Source organism: Phyllostomus discolor, chromosome 3, assembly GCF_004126475.2.
Source record: "Phyllostomus discolor isolate MPI-MPIP mPhyDis1 chromosome 3, mPhyDis1.pri.v3, whole genome shotgun sequence".
Lineage (NCBI taxonomy): Eukaryota > Metazoa > Chordata > Mammalia > Chiroptera > Phyllostomidae > Phyllostomus > Phyllostomus discolor.
The window spans coordinates 25,220,782-25,237,151 of NC_040905.2; the positions used below are offsets into that span (position 1 = coordinate 25,220,782).

General features: G+C 40.2%; 1 protein-coding gene across 2 annotated transcripts in view; it reads left to right on the forward strand.

The window, feature by feature from the left end:
- Nucleotides 1–16,370, forward strand: part of DNAH5 (dynein axonemal heavy chain 5) — a 244,307-nt gene that overhangs the window by 54,961 nt on the left and 172,976 nt on the right. For both annotated transcript variants that reach the window (XM_036020259.1, XM_036020258.1), the window contains exons 6-11: nt 2,444–2,581; nt 3,739–3,915; nt 5,453–5,566; nt 6,202–6,309; nt 11,206–11,328; nt 13,154–13,369. In XM_036020259.1, coding sequence (XP_035876152.1) covers nt 2,444–2,581; nt 3,739–3,915; nt 5,453–5,566; nt 6,202–6,309; nt 11,206–11,328; nt 13,154–13,369 — 876 coding nt within the window. The remainder of the gene's footprint in view (nt 1–2,443; nt 2,582–3,738; nt 3,916–5,452; nt 5,567–6,201; nt 6,310–11,205; nt 11,329–13,153; nt 13,370–16,370) is intronic.

A 16,370-nucleotide genomic window follows, 5' to 3' on the forward strand; every position in this document is an offset into this window, starting at 1 on the left:
ATGTTGACTATGAAGGAAGGCTCATGCATTTCAGGTGTGTGGCTGCAAAATATGAAATATTTGTGCTATTGCTCTGCATGACAGAAGGAAGGAACTTGGATGGAGAACATGTGTGGGTGAGGGTGTGGGTGTGGGCATGGGTGGTGGGTAGGGATGCAGGCAATCCCGACAAGGAGAGAGGAGAAATTGGCACATATCTAGAGGGAGAGAGTGGGCCAGGTCCTGTGGTTCAGCCAGTGACCAAAGGGCCTTTAAGAATAAGTGTGGCAAAGGTGAGCCAAAATTTGTCCTGCCTGCAGTAAGCCTTTGTCAGTGCTTACTGGGGTAGATGACAGCCCATCCGAGGCATGGATGGGAGAGAGGGGAATGGATCCCATGGTACCAAATACAGCGTGATGCTCACCCCACTCCAAGGAACACTGAGACCCACTGGGAAATTGGGAAGGGGGGAAGGAGGTGGTAGGAGGCTTCCTAAAGGATGTGGAATGAGTGACTGTCGTAAACTTCATCCGGACTGGAGCAGGATGATTCCAGCTAACATAGTTGTTATATTAGCAATTAACCATGGTTCAGCCCATAGTAAAATGCAACTTGAACCAAATTAAATTGTTACTGTATGTAAAAAAGCCATACTTTCCTATGAATATACTTCATTTTGTAGCAGAAGTATTTTAAAAAGTGGATGGATCCCCCTACAGGAGGGAGGCAGTGTTGCCTCACGGGACCCAGAGCCCTCCCTGAAAACCAACGAGTCCTGTCTACATGGCAACTGGAAAGTGCAGAGTGGGAGAGGCAGGGGGTGGAGGTGGGAGGGCCTTCCAAGCTGGGGCAGCCTGAGCAAAGGCACAGGGGAGTGGAGGCACGTGGCTGCCCCGGTGGGTTTTCAGAGCTCTGTCAGAGGGCAGCAGTGTGCAAAGCACCAATAGAGGAGGCCAGGCCCAGGGAGGACAAAGTGGTACCTCTGGGCCCCATGGGGCTGGGGCTGACAGGGTGTCTGAACAGGGGTGGGCATCGGGGCCAAGACTCGGGCTGTTGGGGGTCAGAGAGGGCAGGGCTTTGTTTGGAAGCCAAGTGAAGAAAACAGGAAATGTTTAGGGTCTGTCTGGGTGCTGCAGTGTCTCGTTGCAGCAGGCTGTGGCGGCAGGGGCACGGCTTCCCTCTGCGGGCCACTGTCTCTGCTGGTTTTAAACAGAGTCTGGGGAGAATTATGCTAAGTGAAATAAGCCAGATACTGTATGGTCTCATTTATACAAGGAATCTAATGAACAAAATAGACTAACGAGCAAAATAGAACCAGAGACATAGACCATGGAACAGACTGACAGCAGCCGGAGGAGACCAGGAAGAGGGATAAGGGGGAAAAGAAGGGGGAAGGGACCAGTCGAAGAACAAGTGTTATGACTCACAGACATGGACAATGGTGTGGGGATGGACTGTGGGAGCAGGGGTGGGGGTGTGGGATGGGCACAAGAGGACAAAGGGGGAAAATTGGGACAACAGTAATAGAATAACAATCAAAAGTAAACAAAAAATAAAAATAGAAGGAGAGTGCGATCCCAGCATCTGGTGCCCAGTACACCCCAGCTTGTTCCTTCCACCTTCCACGTCTCCTAGCACGCTCTTTAGTTCGACCTTGGTTCACCAGGAAGCCCTTAGGGCCTGGGCTTTGTAAAGTGGATCTTTGGCCACGTTGGCACTTAGCATGGCAAATAACCACATCTGATCCTGCTGGTTCTGAACCAGTTGAGAGATGTATTAGCTCTGTGGCTGGTAAAGTGACATTGGGTGTGAGATCTGAATTTAGAGATTCACAGCATCAGGTGCACAGGTACCAGAAGGAAAATGCCCTCATTAAATATCGGGGTCCATTTTCTATTACTAGGTCTCATTATCAAGTCAAAATTCAGCACACATCCTTTTCTACCCTTTTCTTTTTTTTCCCTCCCCAAACAAATCTATGTGTTTGGCACTGAACTTGCTAACTATAAAGATGTTATTGGGCAAGGACAAGAGAACATTTCCAAATGTGAATGTGATAGATTAGAAATTACTCCCCTCCAAATCAGTTTTCCTGAAGCCTCCCCACTGTCTTTGGCTTCATGAGTTGACTGTTTAATTTTCAAGTTTCCTATTAATTCCCCAAATCTGTGATGTTATGTCTTCCTTCCTCTCTAGTTCAGTCTTTGTTCCTTTTTGACCCCAAAGTTGACCTCAGAATCCATCTTCTTGAGTGGTGTGCTCAGAGTGTGGGGGGACTGGGCATCTTATGTCCCACTGTGCCATCAGGGTCTTTCTGCACAGAGCAGGGCAGTTTAGACTAGAGGACCCCCTTAAGATACTTCTAAGCCGAGGGATCACCCAGTGTGTGTGTGTGTGTGTGTGTGTGTGTGTATTTGTGTATTTAAAAAGCATCACCTTATTATTTAATTTTCATTTTAATCAGGTGAACCTTCAAAAGTGTGACATATTTGAACTGAAAACCCTGAAGGAACCAATAGACTACTTGACTCTAGCTAATAACCCTGAGACTTTGGAAAAAGTCGAAGGTTGTATGAAAGTGTGGATCAAACAAACAGAGCAGGTAAGTTCCAGAAACCAAACATCAGTTCCTGTTGCCACAATCCCGAACTAGCTAATGGAAGAAGGCATATTTGCCTAATATTTTAAGAGTCTCTGAAGAGGCGACAGGTTCACATGGCTTTATTATAGTCATTAGTTAGGAAGAGGTAGTGAGAATTCTAAGATGAAAGTTGGCGACTCCGTATACTCGCACAACGAGAAGGCAGCACTTTGCTATTTTTTCCCTCAGTATGATTTACTTTGATGAGCACATTTGTAGAAATAGAAAGAGTTTTCTAATTTTGTGTGTCCTGCAAAAGAGATCCTGAGATTTAACTTAAACAATATTTTCAAAAAAGTCCTAAGTGAAGGTGGACATTATATCAAAAAGTAAACACAATTAAAATTAGCCAACAGTGCCCTGCCTGGTGTGGCTCGGTGAATTGAGTGCTGGCTTGTGAACCAAAGGGTTGCCAGTTTGATTCCCAGTCAGGGCACATGCCTGGATTGCAGGCTGAGTGCCCAGTGGGGGCTGGGTGGTGCACAAGAGGCAAGCACACATTGATGTTTCTCTCCCTTCCCCTCTGTCTAGAAATAAATAAATAAAATCTTTTAAAAAATTAAGCCCTGGCTGGCATAGCTCAGTGGATTGAGCGCAGGCTGCGAACCAGTGTCGCAGGTTTGATTCCCAGTCAGGGTACATGCCTGGGTTACAGGCCATGACCCCCAGCAACCGCACATTGATTGATGTTTCTCTCTCTCTCTCTCTCTCTCTCTCTCTCTATCTATCTCCCTCCCTTCCCTCTCTAAAAATAAATACATAAAATCTTAAAAAAATTAACTAATTTAAGTCCTGGGAGCTTCCTAAGGTTGTATTGCTTCAAGGTTGCACATAAGTAAATGAATAGCCAAGGAAACTTGCTGAGGTTGGGCCCTCCAAAAATTTATGAAAACCCCTTAAATAAATAATTTGCAGTTAGAACAAGTTAACTATTTTTGTAGAAGTTTTTAAAAATGGATACATGTTAAGTTAGTTAAAGGCTGTCATTCAAAGCCTGCAAACGATTAAAAATACAGCATGATGGAGAAAGCATCAATCATTTCCTTATTTTTTGCGTTTGTATGATGTTCATATTTCCAGCTCTGTTCAGTGGTTCACGTTTGTCCTGTGCCTCTCAGGTCCTCGCTGAGAACAATCAGCTGCGGAAGGAGGCGGATGACCTTGGGCCCCGAGCAGAGCTGGAGCACTGGAAAAAAAGACTCTCTAAGTTTAACTACCTTTTGGACCAACTGAAAAGCCCGGATGTGAAGGCTGTGTTGGCAGTGCTTGCTGCTGCCAAGTCGAAACTTCTCAAGGTTGTCAGCCACGTACTTTTGCTTTATGAAATGGGAATTTTAGGTCAGAGAGTGATTAAGAATAGAAAACTATTACTATACCTTCAAGAAAAAAACTTTAAGATTGAATAATTTTCCCTATTGTAATTTTGGGTATTGTGGGAATAGCCTTTGAAGTAAAGGTATTTGTTGGCAGATGTACTTATATGTATAGGTATTATAAGAGGGCATTGCATGTAATTAAGATGGAATACCATAACATGACTGTGTACATTATGAATTAAGACCAACTAGGAGTAATAATAATGAAAACTTACTTTATAAATATTTTAGTCCTGGCATATTAGTTTTATACTGCTGTGTTACAGTTTACCCCCAAACTTAGCAACTTACACGTTTAGTAACCCACAATCTGTGGGTCAGGAATTTGGGTGCAGGTTTATGTGGGTGCCTCTGACTCAGGATCTCTCATGAGGTCGAAGTAGGGGTGTCACCTCCTGGGCAGGCTCAGCTGGGGAGCATCTGCTTCCGAGTCGCTCATGTGGTTGTTGTTGCAGGGTTTAGTTCCTTGGTGGCTGTTGGCTGGAGGCTTCCTTCAGTTCTTTCCCACGTGGGCCTCTCTCCATTGGGCTCCTCACCATGTGGCAGCTGGCTTCCCTTAGGAGGAAGAGGCAGATTGTGAGAGAGCAAACAACATAGAAGCCACAGCTTTTATAAATGAATTCCAGAAGTGACATCCTATCACTTTTGTCACATTCTGTTTATTAGAAGGGAATAGCTAGCCTCTGCCCACAATCGAGGGGTGAGGATGACACAAGAACACAAATACCAGGAGTCAGTGCTCCCTGGGGACCATCATAGAGGTGCCGACCACACCGGGCTTTGGGGCCATTTAAGAATATTCATTAGCTGTTTGCATGGATGTTTCAATCTATGAAAATGATTTAAATAATCAATAATAATTTGTTTCAGCAACTACTTTAGACTTCCTTTATATCATTGCTCAAAGAATGCAATCATTTCGTTGTGCTATAGTTCAGAAATATTAGTAGGACTTCCATGAAGTCAGTTGAATGTGCTGGCTTGTGCATCATTTTGCTTCTCCTACATTTAGATGTTTGTCCATTTTGAAGTTCCTAGGTCATTGCACAGTCCTGGCACAGATTGGCAGTTACTAGATAATTTCTACGTTATTGGATGAACAAAAGTTTAGGGACATGCAGTGAAGATAGACAATACAGGGGTGAGGGGCAGAGTGGGTCCAGGGGCCAGAGGAGAAGAGAAGATGTGGGTTGGAAGGGAGGTGCTGCCCCTGGGTGCTCTGTCCCAGTTATTTACTAGGTTTTATAAAAGAGATACCTGGAAAATTTAGTCAAAAACTTTAATTGCTCTTCAGTGTGGCAATGTCCTTCACCCCTCTGGATTCAGTTTGATGTGAGAGGCACAGGACACACTGAAAGTTTGACTCAAGGGACTTATGGTGACACTTAGTAGATGCTACATGGGAAGTTTCTCTATTAATAATCACATTAAAATCGCTTTTCTGTACTGCACTTAGACTTGGCGGGAGATGGACATTCGAATCACCGATGCAGCTAACGAAGCAAAGGACAATGTCAAATATTTGTATACACTGGAAAAATGCTGTGACCCCTTGTACAGCAGTGACCCTGTGAGTTAACGAATTCTACTCAGTCTACTGATGGCGCTTTTGTGCCTGCTGAATTGAGTGTGGTGTTTTGGTTTGTAGATATTGGTTTGTTCAAAAAGTCTTGGAAATCTCTTTTCATTCTTAAGAAAATGATTTGTGTATATCCACATGTATCTATATATGTGTATCTATATCTGCCTGTTCATCTGTCTATCTATCCATCCACGCACCTGTCAATCTATCAAAGATGTACCTATATGTGATATTTAAAAAATATTTGCTACACATTCCACTTTCCATTAAATATTGGCACTTACATTCTGAGCCACACTACGGTGGGAAGAATCATCGAGCAAGTGTTTGTCTGATCTTCTATCTGCTTTTATAGATTACAAAGTTGACTCTTAGTTAATACAATCTCCTTGTCATTAAAAGAAAGGTAATGTTTCTTGCAGTGAAACAAGATTTGATTAACTGCATGTGACTACATAATAAATGATCCTTAAATATATTTATGTAAAGTATTAGGTAATACTTTAAAGTTTAAGTAAAAGTCACGTAGCTAAACTTTATTCTAATTAAGCTAGCACAATTAGACTATTGTATTTGCTGAATTTGATGTTTGTTTCCTGGAAAACTTTTGTGGTGTTTTCCAGATATCCATGATTGATGCTATTCCTACACTTATAAATGCAATTAAAATGATCTACAGTATCTCTCATTATTATAACACCTCTGAGAAGATTACATCTCTGTTTGTAAAGGTAGGTGAATATCATAAAGTTCATGATCACTTAAATTTCTTTGCCAATGGTCAATTTTTTGGTAATTAAATAGTACCATATTAGCACAATCCAACATCTTTGTATCCTACAAATTTTTAAAACAGCTTAATTACACAATAGAGATAGAATTAAGTTTATGTGAGAGGCTGATTCTGGCAAATCATGAACCATTATTTCTCAAAGTAATTATTATAAATAAACATTGTGTTATTTTATATAGTAAAAATGGAAAAAGATTCTTTTTGGAATTTCTTACTTAGGTTTTTTAAGCACATTATTTATTCCCATGGGTATGTTTTAATAAAGAAAAACTGTTTCCTGTTTCATATTTGATATGCTGCTGTACCAAATTTGTTTGATAGCACAGTTGTCTACTTGGTGTTGTTAGAATGGTGATCATGGTAATAAAAGCCACTTGTTGTGTTCCATCAATCTATACAGCAATTATAATGATTCTGCCAAAAACCATAACTATGTTTTTTTTCTTTTTCTTTTCTTTTTTTTATTCCTTTTAAATTTTTATTTTAATTGTTGGTCAAGTACATTTTTCTGCCTTTTACTCCCATCCCAGCCCATCCCCCCCAGCTCTCTCTACCTCCCTCCCATTTCCACCTCCCCCTTTGTTTTTGTCCATGTGTCCTTTATACTTATTCCTGCAAACCCTTCCTCTTTTCCCCTGAAATTCCCTCTGGTCACTGTCAGCCTGTTCTCTATTTCAGTGTCTTTGGTTATATTTTGCTTGATCGTTTGTTTTGTTGATTAGGTTCCTGTTAAAGGTGAGATCATATGGTATTTGTCTTTCACTGCCTGGCTTATTTTGCTTAGCATAATGCTTTCCAGTTCCATCCACGCTGTTGCAAAGGGTAGGGGCTCCTTCTTTCTTTCTGCTGCATAGAATTCCATTGTATAAATGCACCGTAGTTTTTTGATCCATTCATTTGCTGATGGGCACCTAGGTTGCTTCCAGCACTTGGCTATTGTAAATTGTGCTGCTATGAACATTGGAGTGCATAGGTTCTTTTGGACTAGTGTTTTAGGGTTCTTAGGATATAATTCTAGCAGTGGAATTGCTGGGTCAAAAGGCAGATCCATTTTTAGTTTTCTGAGGAAATTCGATACTGTTTTCTATAGTGCTTGTACCAGTCTGCAGTCCCACCAACAGTGCACTAGGGTTCCCTTTTATCCACATCCTCTCCAAAACTTATTGTTGCTTTGTTATGACAGCCATTCTGACCAGTGTGAAGTGGTATCTCATTGTGGTTTTAATTTGCACCTCTCTGATAGCTATCGATACTGAGCATCTTTTCATGTGTCTCTGTATCCTTTGTATGTCCTCCTTGGAGAAGTGTCTGTTCAAGTCCTTTGTCCATTTTTAAATTGGGTTGCTTGTCTTCTTAGATGGAGTCGTGTGAGTTCTTTATATGACAATGTTTGAACCTTACGTCCTAACTCCTAAGTGTTTATGGTGAGCCTGTTGCTTTTCCCATTAAGAATGGTCTCTAAGAAGGAAATGACTTTTTCGTTGCCAAGGCAAAAATTTTAAATGCTGCATTAAAATAGAGGAATTTTCAACTCATCAGGACTTGTGTTGCAGACACTGAGTCAGTAGGAGTTATGATTGTTACTGCGGATAGGGACAGCAGGCTTGAGTGCTCAGTGGGCAGCTCCTCTGCTCTTGTGGTCAAGGAGCAAGGCAGGAACTCCACGAGATCCTTTCCTGACCTCACCCTGTAACACTCTGTGTTGGGGTCATGGGGGATGTTTCCTGGATAGGTGACTGAAAAGTCAACTCGTGTTAGTACTGTAGATTTCATGCATATTATTTGCAGACCTTGTTGTTGAACAGAATAATAAAACCGCCCTTTATCTAAATTTCAAAAACCTTTCTTTATGGGAAACTGAAGCAGTTACAAAAGCAAAGAAAATTGTATACTGAACTCCCACATCCATATTATGCAGATCCAGTGACTATCAGCACATCATTCCATGTGTACAGTAGTCCTCCAGTTCCCCTTTTAATTAAAAAAAAGGACCAAGGAAATTCCGAAATTTCTTAATTTTGCATGGATGCATAAAATGTTAGTAGTTACCTACATTAGCTTTATTATTTTCTGTGTTGCCTTCTCCTTCTGACGTTTCTGCTGCAGACTGTGGTGATTTGAAATGATCAGGGTGGACAATGCTTTACATGGCACTTAGGAACTGTGAGCTAGTAAGCCACTGAGGGAGATCGGGGAAAACTCTGAACAGCTGTTAGGTTGGAAAGTGAATCATTTCTAGGTTGGTTAAGACATTCATCCTCCATACACAAGGGGGCCCAAATCATTGATTTTCCATGGTGCTTCCAACTCTGTGATTTCACAAATGACTTTGACAGTATATGTGTGGAATCTCTATGAAGTCGAACAAATAGAAGCAGAGATGAAAGTGGTGGTTGCCAGGGACTTCGGGGGATGGGCAGGGGTAATGGGGAGATGTTAGTCAAAATGTATAAACTTTCAATTACAAGATGAATAAGTTCTGGGGATGTAATGTACAGCATGGTGACTATATTAATAATCCTGTGTTGTATTCTTGACATTTTCTACGAGATCAGATCTTTCTATTTTTATTTATTTATTTATTTATTTATTTATTTATTTATTTTTAGGGAGAGAAGGGAGGGGGGAGAGAGAGAGAGAGAGATCGATGTGTGGTTGCTGGGGGTTATGGCCTGCAACCCAGGAATGTACCCTGGCTGGGAATCGAACCTGGGACACTTTGGTTCCCAGCCCGCGCTCAATCCACTGAGCTACGCCAGTCGGGGAGATCTTTCTATTTTTTAAATTTTTAACATTGAGTTTATTTGGGTAGCATTGGTTAATAAAATTATATAGATTATATAGAAGATATATATAAAATTTATATATATATATTTTATATATATAAAATTATATAGAAGTGCTTTCTTTGTGTGTTTACCACCCAAAGTCAAATCTCTTTCTCTTGTCATATATTTGACCCCCTTTACCCTTTGCTACTTCCCTCCACCCTCCTTTCCCTCTGGTAACCACCATGCCATTGTCTGTGTCTATGAGTTTTTGTTTGACTTGTTCGTTTATTTGTTGCTTTGAATTTTATATTCCACCTGTGAGTGAAATCTTATGGTTCTTGACCTTTTCCATCTGCTTATTTTGCTTAGCATGATATTCTCAAGATCCATCCACGTTGTCACAAGTGACAGTACTTCATCTTTTCTTGTGGCTGAGCAGTATTTCATTGTATATATGCACCATATCTTTACCCAATTATCTATTGAAGGACACTTTGGTTGTTTCCATGTCTTGGCTACTCTAAATAAGGCTGCAATGTACATATGGTAACTTTATTTTTAGTTTTTTGAGGAACCTCCATACTGTTTTCATAGTGGCTGTCCCAGTTTACATTCCTACCAACAGCGAATGAGAGTTCCTGTTTCTTCACAAACTCTTTAACACTTGTTATTACTTGTCTTGTTGATGATAGCCATTCACCAGGTGTGAGGTGTATCTCATTGTAGATCTGATTTACATTTCCCTAATAGCAAGTAAAGTTGAGTGTCTTTTCATATATCTGCTGGCCATTTGTATGTCTTGGAAATGTCTGTTCAGGTCTTCTGCCCATTTTTCAACTGGGTTTTTTTTTTTTGTTAATTGTATGAGTTCTTTTTTTTTGGATATTGACCCCTTAATGGACATGTTGTTTGCATATATCTTCTTCCATTCAGTGGTTGCCTTTTTGTTTTGTTGAATGTTTCTTTTGCCATGTAAAAGGTTTTTAGTTTGATATAGTCCCATTCATTTATTTTTACTTTTACCTTCCTTGACTTTGAGGTCAAATTCATAAAATCCTCTTAAAGATCAAGGCCCATAGTTTAGTACCTATGTTTTCTTTGATGTAATTTATTGTTTCAGGTCTTGTATTTATGTCTTTGATCCATTTTGAGTTAATTTTTATGTATGGTGACTAATAGTAGGCAGTCTAGTTTCATTCTTTTCCATGTGATTTTCCAATTTTCTCAGGGTCATTTGTTGAAGAGGCTTTCTTTTTCTCCATTGTATGCTTTTGCCTCCTTTGTCAAAATTATTTGCCTGTATACATGTGGGTTTATTTCTGGGCTCTCGATTATGTCATCTTTCTGGGTGTCTGGTTTTTTTTTGCCATGTTGTTTTGATTAGTGCCACTTTGTAGTATAATTTGAAGTCAGGGAATATGATACTGCCAGCTTTGGTTTTGTTTTCTTTTTTTCCTAGGATTTCCTTGGCTGTCTGGGGACTTCTGTGGTTCCATGCAAATTTGATGATTTTTTGTTCTAGTTCTTTAAAAAATGACATTGGGATTTTGATGGGGATTGCATTAACTCTGCACATTGCTTCAGATAATATGAACATTTTAACCATCTTGATTCTTCCAATCCATGAACACAGGATATATTTCCATTTTTTGTGTCTTCTGTAATTTCTTTTAATAATGTCTTATAGTTTTCAGTGTATAGGTCCTTCATATCCTTTGTTAAAGATAGCAAATTTTAACTGCTTCCAAGACATACATGAAAAATGATAACTGTGAGGTGATGGATGTGTTAATTAATTTGATTGTGATAATCTTTTCATATGTAATCAAATCATTACATTGCATACCTTAAATATATACAATTTTTATTCATCAATTATGCCTCAATCAAGCAGAATAAAAAGGGCTAGTGCTTGATCATAGTTGTTATGGAAACAAATAAATCCAAAGCTCAAGCCCACAGATTGTACGCCCTGAGAGACAGAAGAGTTAAGGACCCTCTAGTCCAATTTATACTTGATGACTGTTCTATGCACATAACACCATTTTATTGGAAAACTCCAGGTGACCAATCAGATGATATCAGCATGTAAAGCTTATATTACCAACAATGGAACTGCTTCCGTGTGGAGCCAGCCGCAGGATGTTGTTGTGGAAAAAATATTATCTGCAATTAAACTTAAGCAGGTAATGGCCAGCCTAATAATACATTAGGATAATGCTTCATTATTTTATTTTGTTTTTGGTGATGCATGTTAAATTATTTAGCAATTGTTATATTCTTGGTTGCTAAAAAAGCAATAATTCTTTACTGTTAAGAAAATTACATGTTAATAAACCTTTCTGGAAAACCTATGCACTTATATCTAGCCCCTTTGGGGGCCTACCGTGTCCAAACACCCATTAAGTACTGAAGATACAAAGATGTCTAAGATGACTAAGGTTTTCTTAAGATTCTTATAGATGAATTGGGGTGATAGACACAGAGCGAGGCTGTTGCTAACGTGGTGATGTTACAGAACACAACAAGGGGGGGCCTGGGACGATGTACTATTATTGAAAGAAGGCCCCGGGTCCATTATGTCCGCCGCCCTAGGAAAGACGTCTCTCAATGCCAGAGATTTGTGAAAAGGAAAAGAAATGTTTATTTAATGCTATACAAACTTCAAGTAGTGACCTAATGTCTTTATCAAAAATCTTAAAGCCCCTAAAAAACACCCACAAACACACAGTCCTTCCTTCCTTCCCCCTTTGCCCAGTCCAGAGTACCATATCTCAGGAAAGGAAATAGAAGTCCATGGCTCAGGCAGTCCTCTGGTTCTTCCCAGTTAGTACTCCATCTCGACTGGGAGACCTCCCTGGGTTCCCGGCACCCTCAGCTGAGTCGCCAGGATCTCTGCTAAAACCAGGTGGTGGTTCCCCCTTCTAAAGCTGTAGGGTAGGGGGGTCCCCACTCTGGCAAAGGCATGTGGCCCTCTCTCCTAGGGCCATGGGAGTCCCCACTCTGTCAAGGCTGCGTGGTTCTCCCTCTCTCAGGGCTGCGGGAGTCTTCACTCTGCTAAAGCTGTGTGGCTCTCTCTCCAATGGCCGTGATCCTCTCTGCATCTCTACAGCCACATGGTTCTCTCCTCTCAGGGCTGCGCATGGTTCTCTTCTTCAGGGCTGCACATGGCTCTCCTTCTTAAAGCAGTGTGGTTCTCCCTCCTAAAGCAGCATGGTTCCCCTTCCTCAATGGCCGCCAAGTCTGGGTTTTTAAATCCCTGCGGCCAATCTTCCTCTGCAGCCTCATTTCTGACTCCTCCCACACTTGGCTTCACATGCCAGAACTCATATCCTTCCAGCTTTACTGGGCTGCCATCATGAGTCTGGGCAGGCGTGGCCCCATGTCCTGGAGTCAATCGTCTCCAAGCTCCCACCCAGGCGCTGTAACTCGGGGGACCTGCCCCCCAGTTACGTCTTGGTGGGGAAGTTACTTCCATTCCCCTGGTTTAGGGCATGGCCACAGCTATTTAACATATCTAAGCGACCAGCCAAAGGCTATAGATATGTTAAATGACCACACTGGGAGCTTAGCTGCAAGGCTGTTGCTATGCAAAACAGCTCTCAATGGCCCTGCTCCATTTGTCCCTTCCCCCAACCCACACCCTGGGTGCGGGGGGGGGGGGGGGGGGGCGGGGGGGGGATGGAGACATCTTAAAATCTCCTGGACACCTTAAGTTCTGGACCTTATTTCAAATGCCCATTTGGGGTCCCCCCTCTTGGCTGCACCCTGTAACAGTGAGACGAATGTGAGGTGGCTGTACCTCTGAGTTTCCTTATGAGTACTTAGGACTTCGCTAGAGCAGAGGGTGGGAGAAGGTGATAGTCCAGGCTGATGGACGAGTGCATGAAAAGGCAGGATACTGAAAGGACTTGCAGTTCTGCCCTACTGTTGCCATCACCTTTGCTGAAGCGACTAAGGTTGATATCTTTGTTGTCCTTCCTTTCTTATGTTTTGGTTTTTGGTTTTAAGGAATACCAGCACTGCTTTCACAAGACAAAACAAAAGCTAAAACAAGATCCAAATGAAAAACAATTTGAATTCAGCGAGATGTATATTTTTGGAAAATTTGAAACCTTCCACCGACGGCTTGCTAAGATACTGGACATTTTTACAACCTTTAAGACATATTCAGTCCTGCAAGATTCTAAAATTGAAGGCCTGGAAGACATGGCCACTAAATATCAGGTATTGTTTCAAAATTAAACTTGCTGTTCTAATCCAGAACTAAAACTCTGATATTGTATGCAAATAACCAGGTTTAGAATGATTCATATAGTTCATACTGTGAAATATAAGCCCATAGCCCTTAACCAATAAAGAAATTAAATTTATTTGAGAATTATGTAATGGTGCTAATATGTTCTTTTCAGGTATGTGGTTATGATCATGATAACCGCTCCCTACCTGTCTGAAATTAATCATCATTGGTAAAAGCATTTTCATTACTAGCCCAAGAAAAGTATTTCGATAGAACTTATCCCTTCACTTGTTCGTGCAGGACATATTTAAGGAAGCAAATGCTATGTGTCCGGCATTCGTTGACGCTGAGTGCTGAGTGTTTTGTTATCATCTCCGCATTTTAGCATTTTGTTTGGACACATGTCAAAAATAAAAGGGACTGAATTTTATTTTAGCTATTTAGTCTAGTTATTTTGACATTTAACTGCTTTATCTTAAAAGAATGGATATATGACTAATCTTAGTCTTTAAAGTGGACACTGTGATCTAATAATGTTTTGAAGATTAAAAAAACAATTTACAAACAAAATGTGTTTTCAGTTTTTAATGTGGATGTAGTAAATGTTTTTCTCATTGGGAACAGTGATACTGAAACTTAGATTTTTTTGTACTTGAACTTGAAAAAGATCATATCATATATTGCCAACTTTTGTGCTCTAACAGTTTATGCCAATCTAAGGGCTCTTTTTCATCTCCTGAGTGTACCAGATTTTGGAAGAGAAAAAGAAAAAAACTTTCCTAATGTAGCAGAAAACATTTTAGGTGACTCCTGTGTAATTTTGCATGGTAGGAAATCTGTACTTTGAAGGTGACAGTTTTGTAAGGCAAGAAGCAATAGATCCACTTATTTTTCAATTTGGAATCTATTTTCTATTCTTAATGAGAAAATAACTTTGGAATGTATTTCAAAGTTTATCTTTGAATGAGAAGTTGAACTATGCACCTAAATGCAGAAAAAGGCAGTTCTAAGCTGATAAAAATACTGCGAAGAGAAACCAAAAATCTGAAATGAAATACCAATTAAAGTCGATGGGGCAGACAGAGGTAGTGAGATAAGAGGTAGATGGTGCAGGAAAGCGTACCATCTGCAGGGGAGATCTTTGTGTTCGCACCAGTGTCAGAAGCTCACAGTGGCATCCACAGAAGTGACTCCGAGGCTCTTGCCTGGCTGTCAGGCCCGGCCCACCCTCCTTACCTCCTCGCCTGTTCCTCTTCTCCGCATTCTACGCTCTCCAGATGCTAGGAATACCTTTTTTTTCTGGAAAATTCTACCTCTTGATTTTCACAGAGTTTTCCTCTTTAGCCTCCAGATACTGATTTAAATGACTCTCTAAATTGTCTTTCTTGACTTTTGTTGTGCTTCAGTCTTTCTTCGTCACATTATTCCTTTTATCACTGGCTAAAATGATCCTGTTCACTTGTTTGTGACTGCATAGATTCTGAATCCCTCTCTCCCCCACCAAAGATGCAAGTTCCCCCAGGGCGGGAACATTCGTTTGTCTTGTTCATTTCTGTGTCTTCATAATTAGCTGGCACATAACAGGTGTGCAATATATACATTATTTCACTGCTATGTGGGATATAAAACTGAAACTCATAGACACAGACAACCGTGTGGTGGTTACCAGAGAGAAGGGGGTGGGAGGGGTAGTAAAGGGTGAAGAGGCCAAATGCACGGTGACAAGTAGGTGGTTTGACTCTGGGTGGTGGGCACACAATGCAGCCTACAGACCACGTATCATGCAAATGTACGCTTGAACCTTGTATGATCTTACTAACCTATATCATCCCAATAACTTTAATTTTAAAAATAAATTAAAATACTAATTTCTTAAATCTGTCAAATTAGTGGTTTAGTAGATTGAGTTTGATTAGTTGGTTTAAAGGTCACAATTAATTGGTTTATTTACTTAATACTCTTAAACGATCATTAAATCCAATCATAGGGCAGAATTTTGTGAGGGCTCCGAATCTTTTTAATGACCACATTAAAATGTAGAATGTAGCTTTTTCACATTTCTTCTACACACTTCCTATAACATGATGGGTAGCATAATACAGTTTCTAAACAGAACTGATTTTGTAGTTATATAGCATGAAAAAGTAGGTTGTTTTAACTAGTAAACTTGACTCACGGAGTTATGCAGTTTATATGCTTTTGTCTATTAAGGTGTTTGAATGGATGTATAAATGGAAATGACTTTGAAGAGGAGATTGCAGAAGGAGGCCCAGCATTCTTCATAAAAATTATATGCTTGTGTCAACAGTGTGGGCTCCCGAGTTTGACAATGGCTTAGCACCTGGTTAAGAACGATCCCATCACATTATAGCTCATTATTCAGAGCAAACAAAACTTTGGATAATAGTGTTTTCAGGGAGATGAATTGCCTAATTTGTACTCTTGTAGTCACAGACTGCAGCTTTGCAGGGAGAAGGAAGCAATTAATTCCTGAATCTTTAAATGGTAGATTGTGGTTTGACATTTCATTTAAGACATTCGAAGCTTAGAAGATAGTATTTTATCTGTAGATGTTATAACTGTTTTCTTTCTGAGTTTGTGTTCTGTTAAAGTCTTATTTATTTTCTGTGAGAAGTCAAACTTCAATGAAAAATATTTTAGTAACTTCTACTCTGGGCTTCTTTTTTATTATTTCAGATGAGATTAGTAAGAAATTTTTAGAGAAAACACTTCTACTTTTTACATGTGATCTTTATTTTGCATTTTTCTTAAAAATACATAAAACTTCATGAAAAGTGCTTTCCACACGACTACTTTGAGGGCAGTAGGCCACATTATACCGCTGTAATGAGCATTAAGCAATGTAACTAAAGAAATAGGCTCCATTTAAGTTGCTTTCTTGGTAATGATCATTCCGCATTTAAAGGTTATATTGAATTAAGTGATACTAGAATATTGAAATATTGTCTTATTTCTTTCATAACGTTT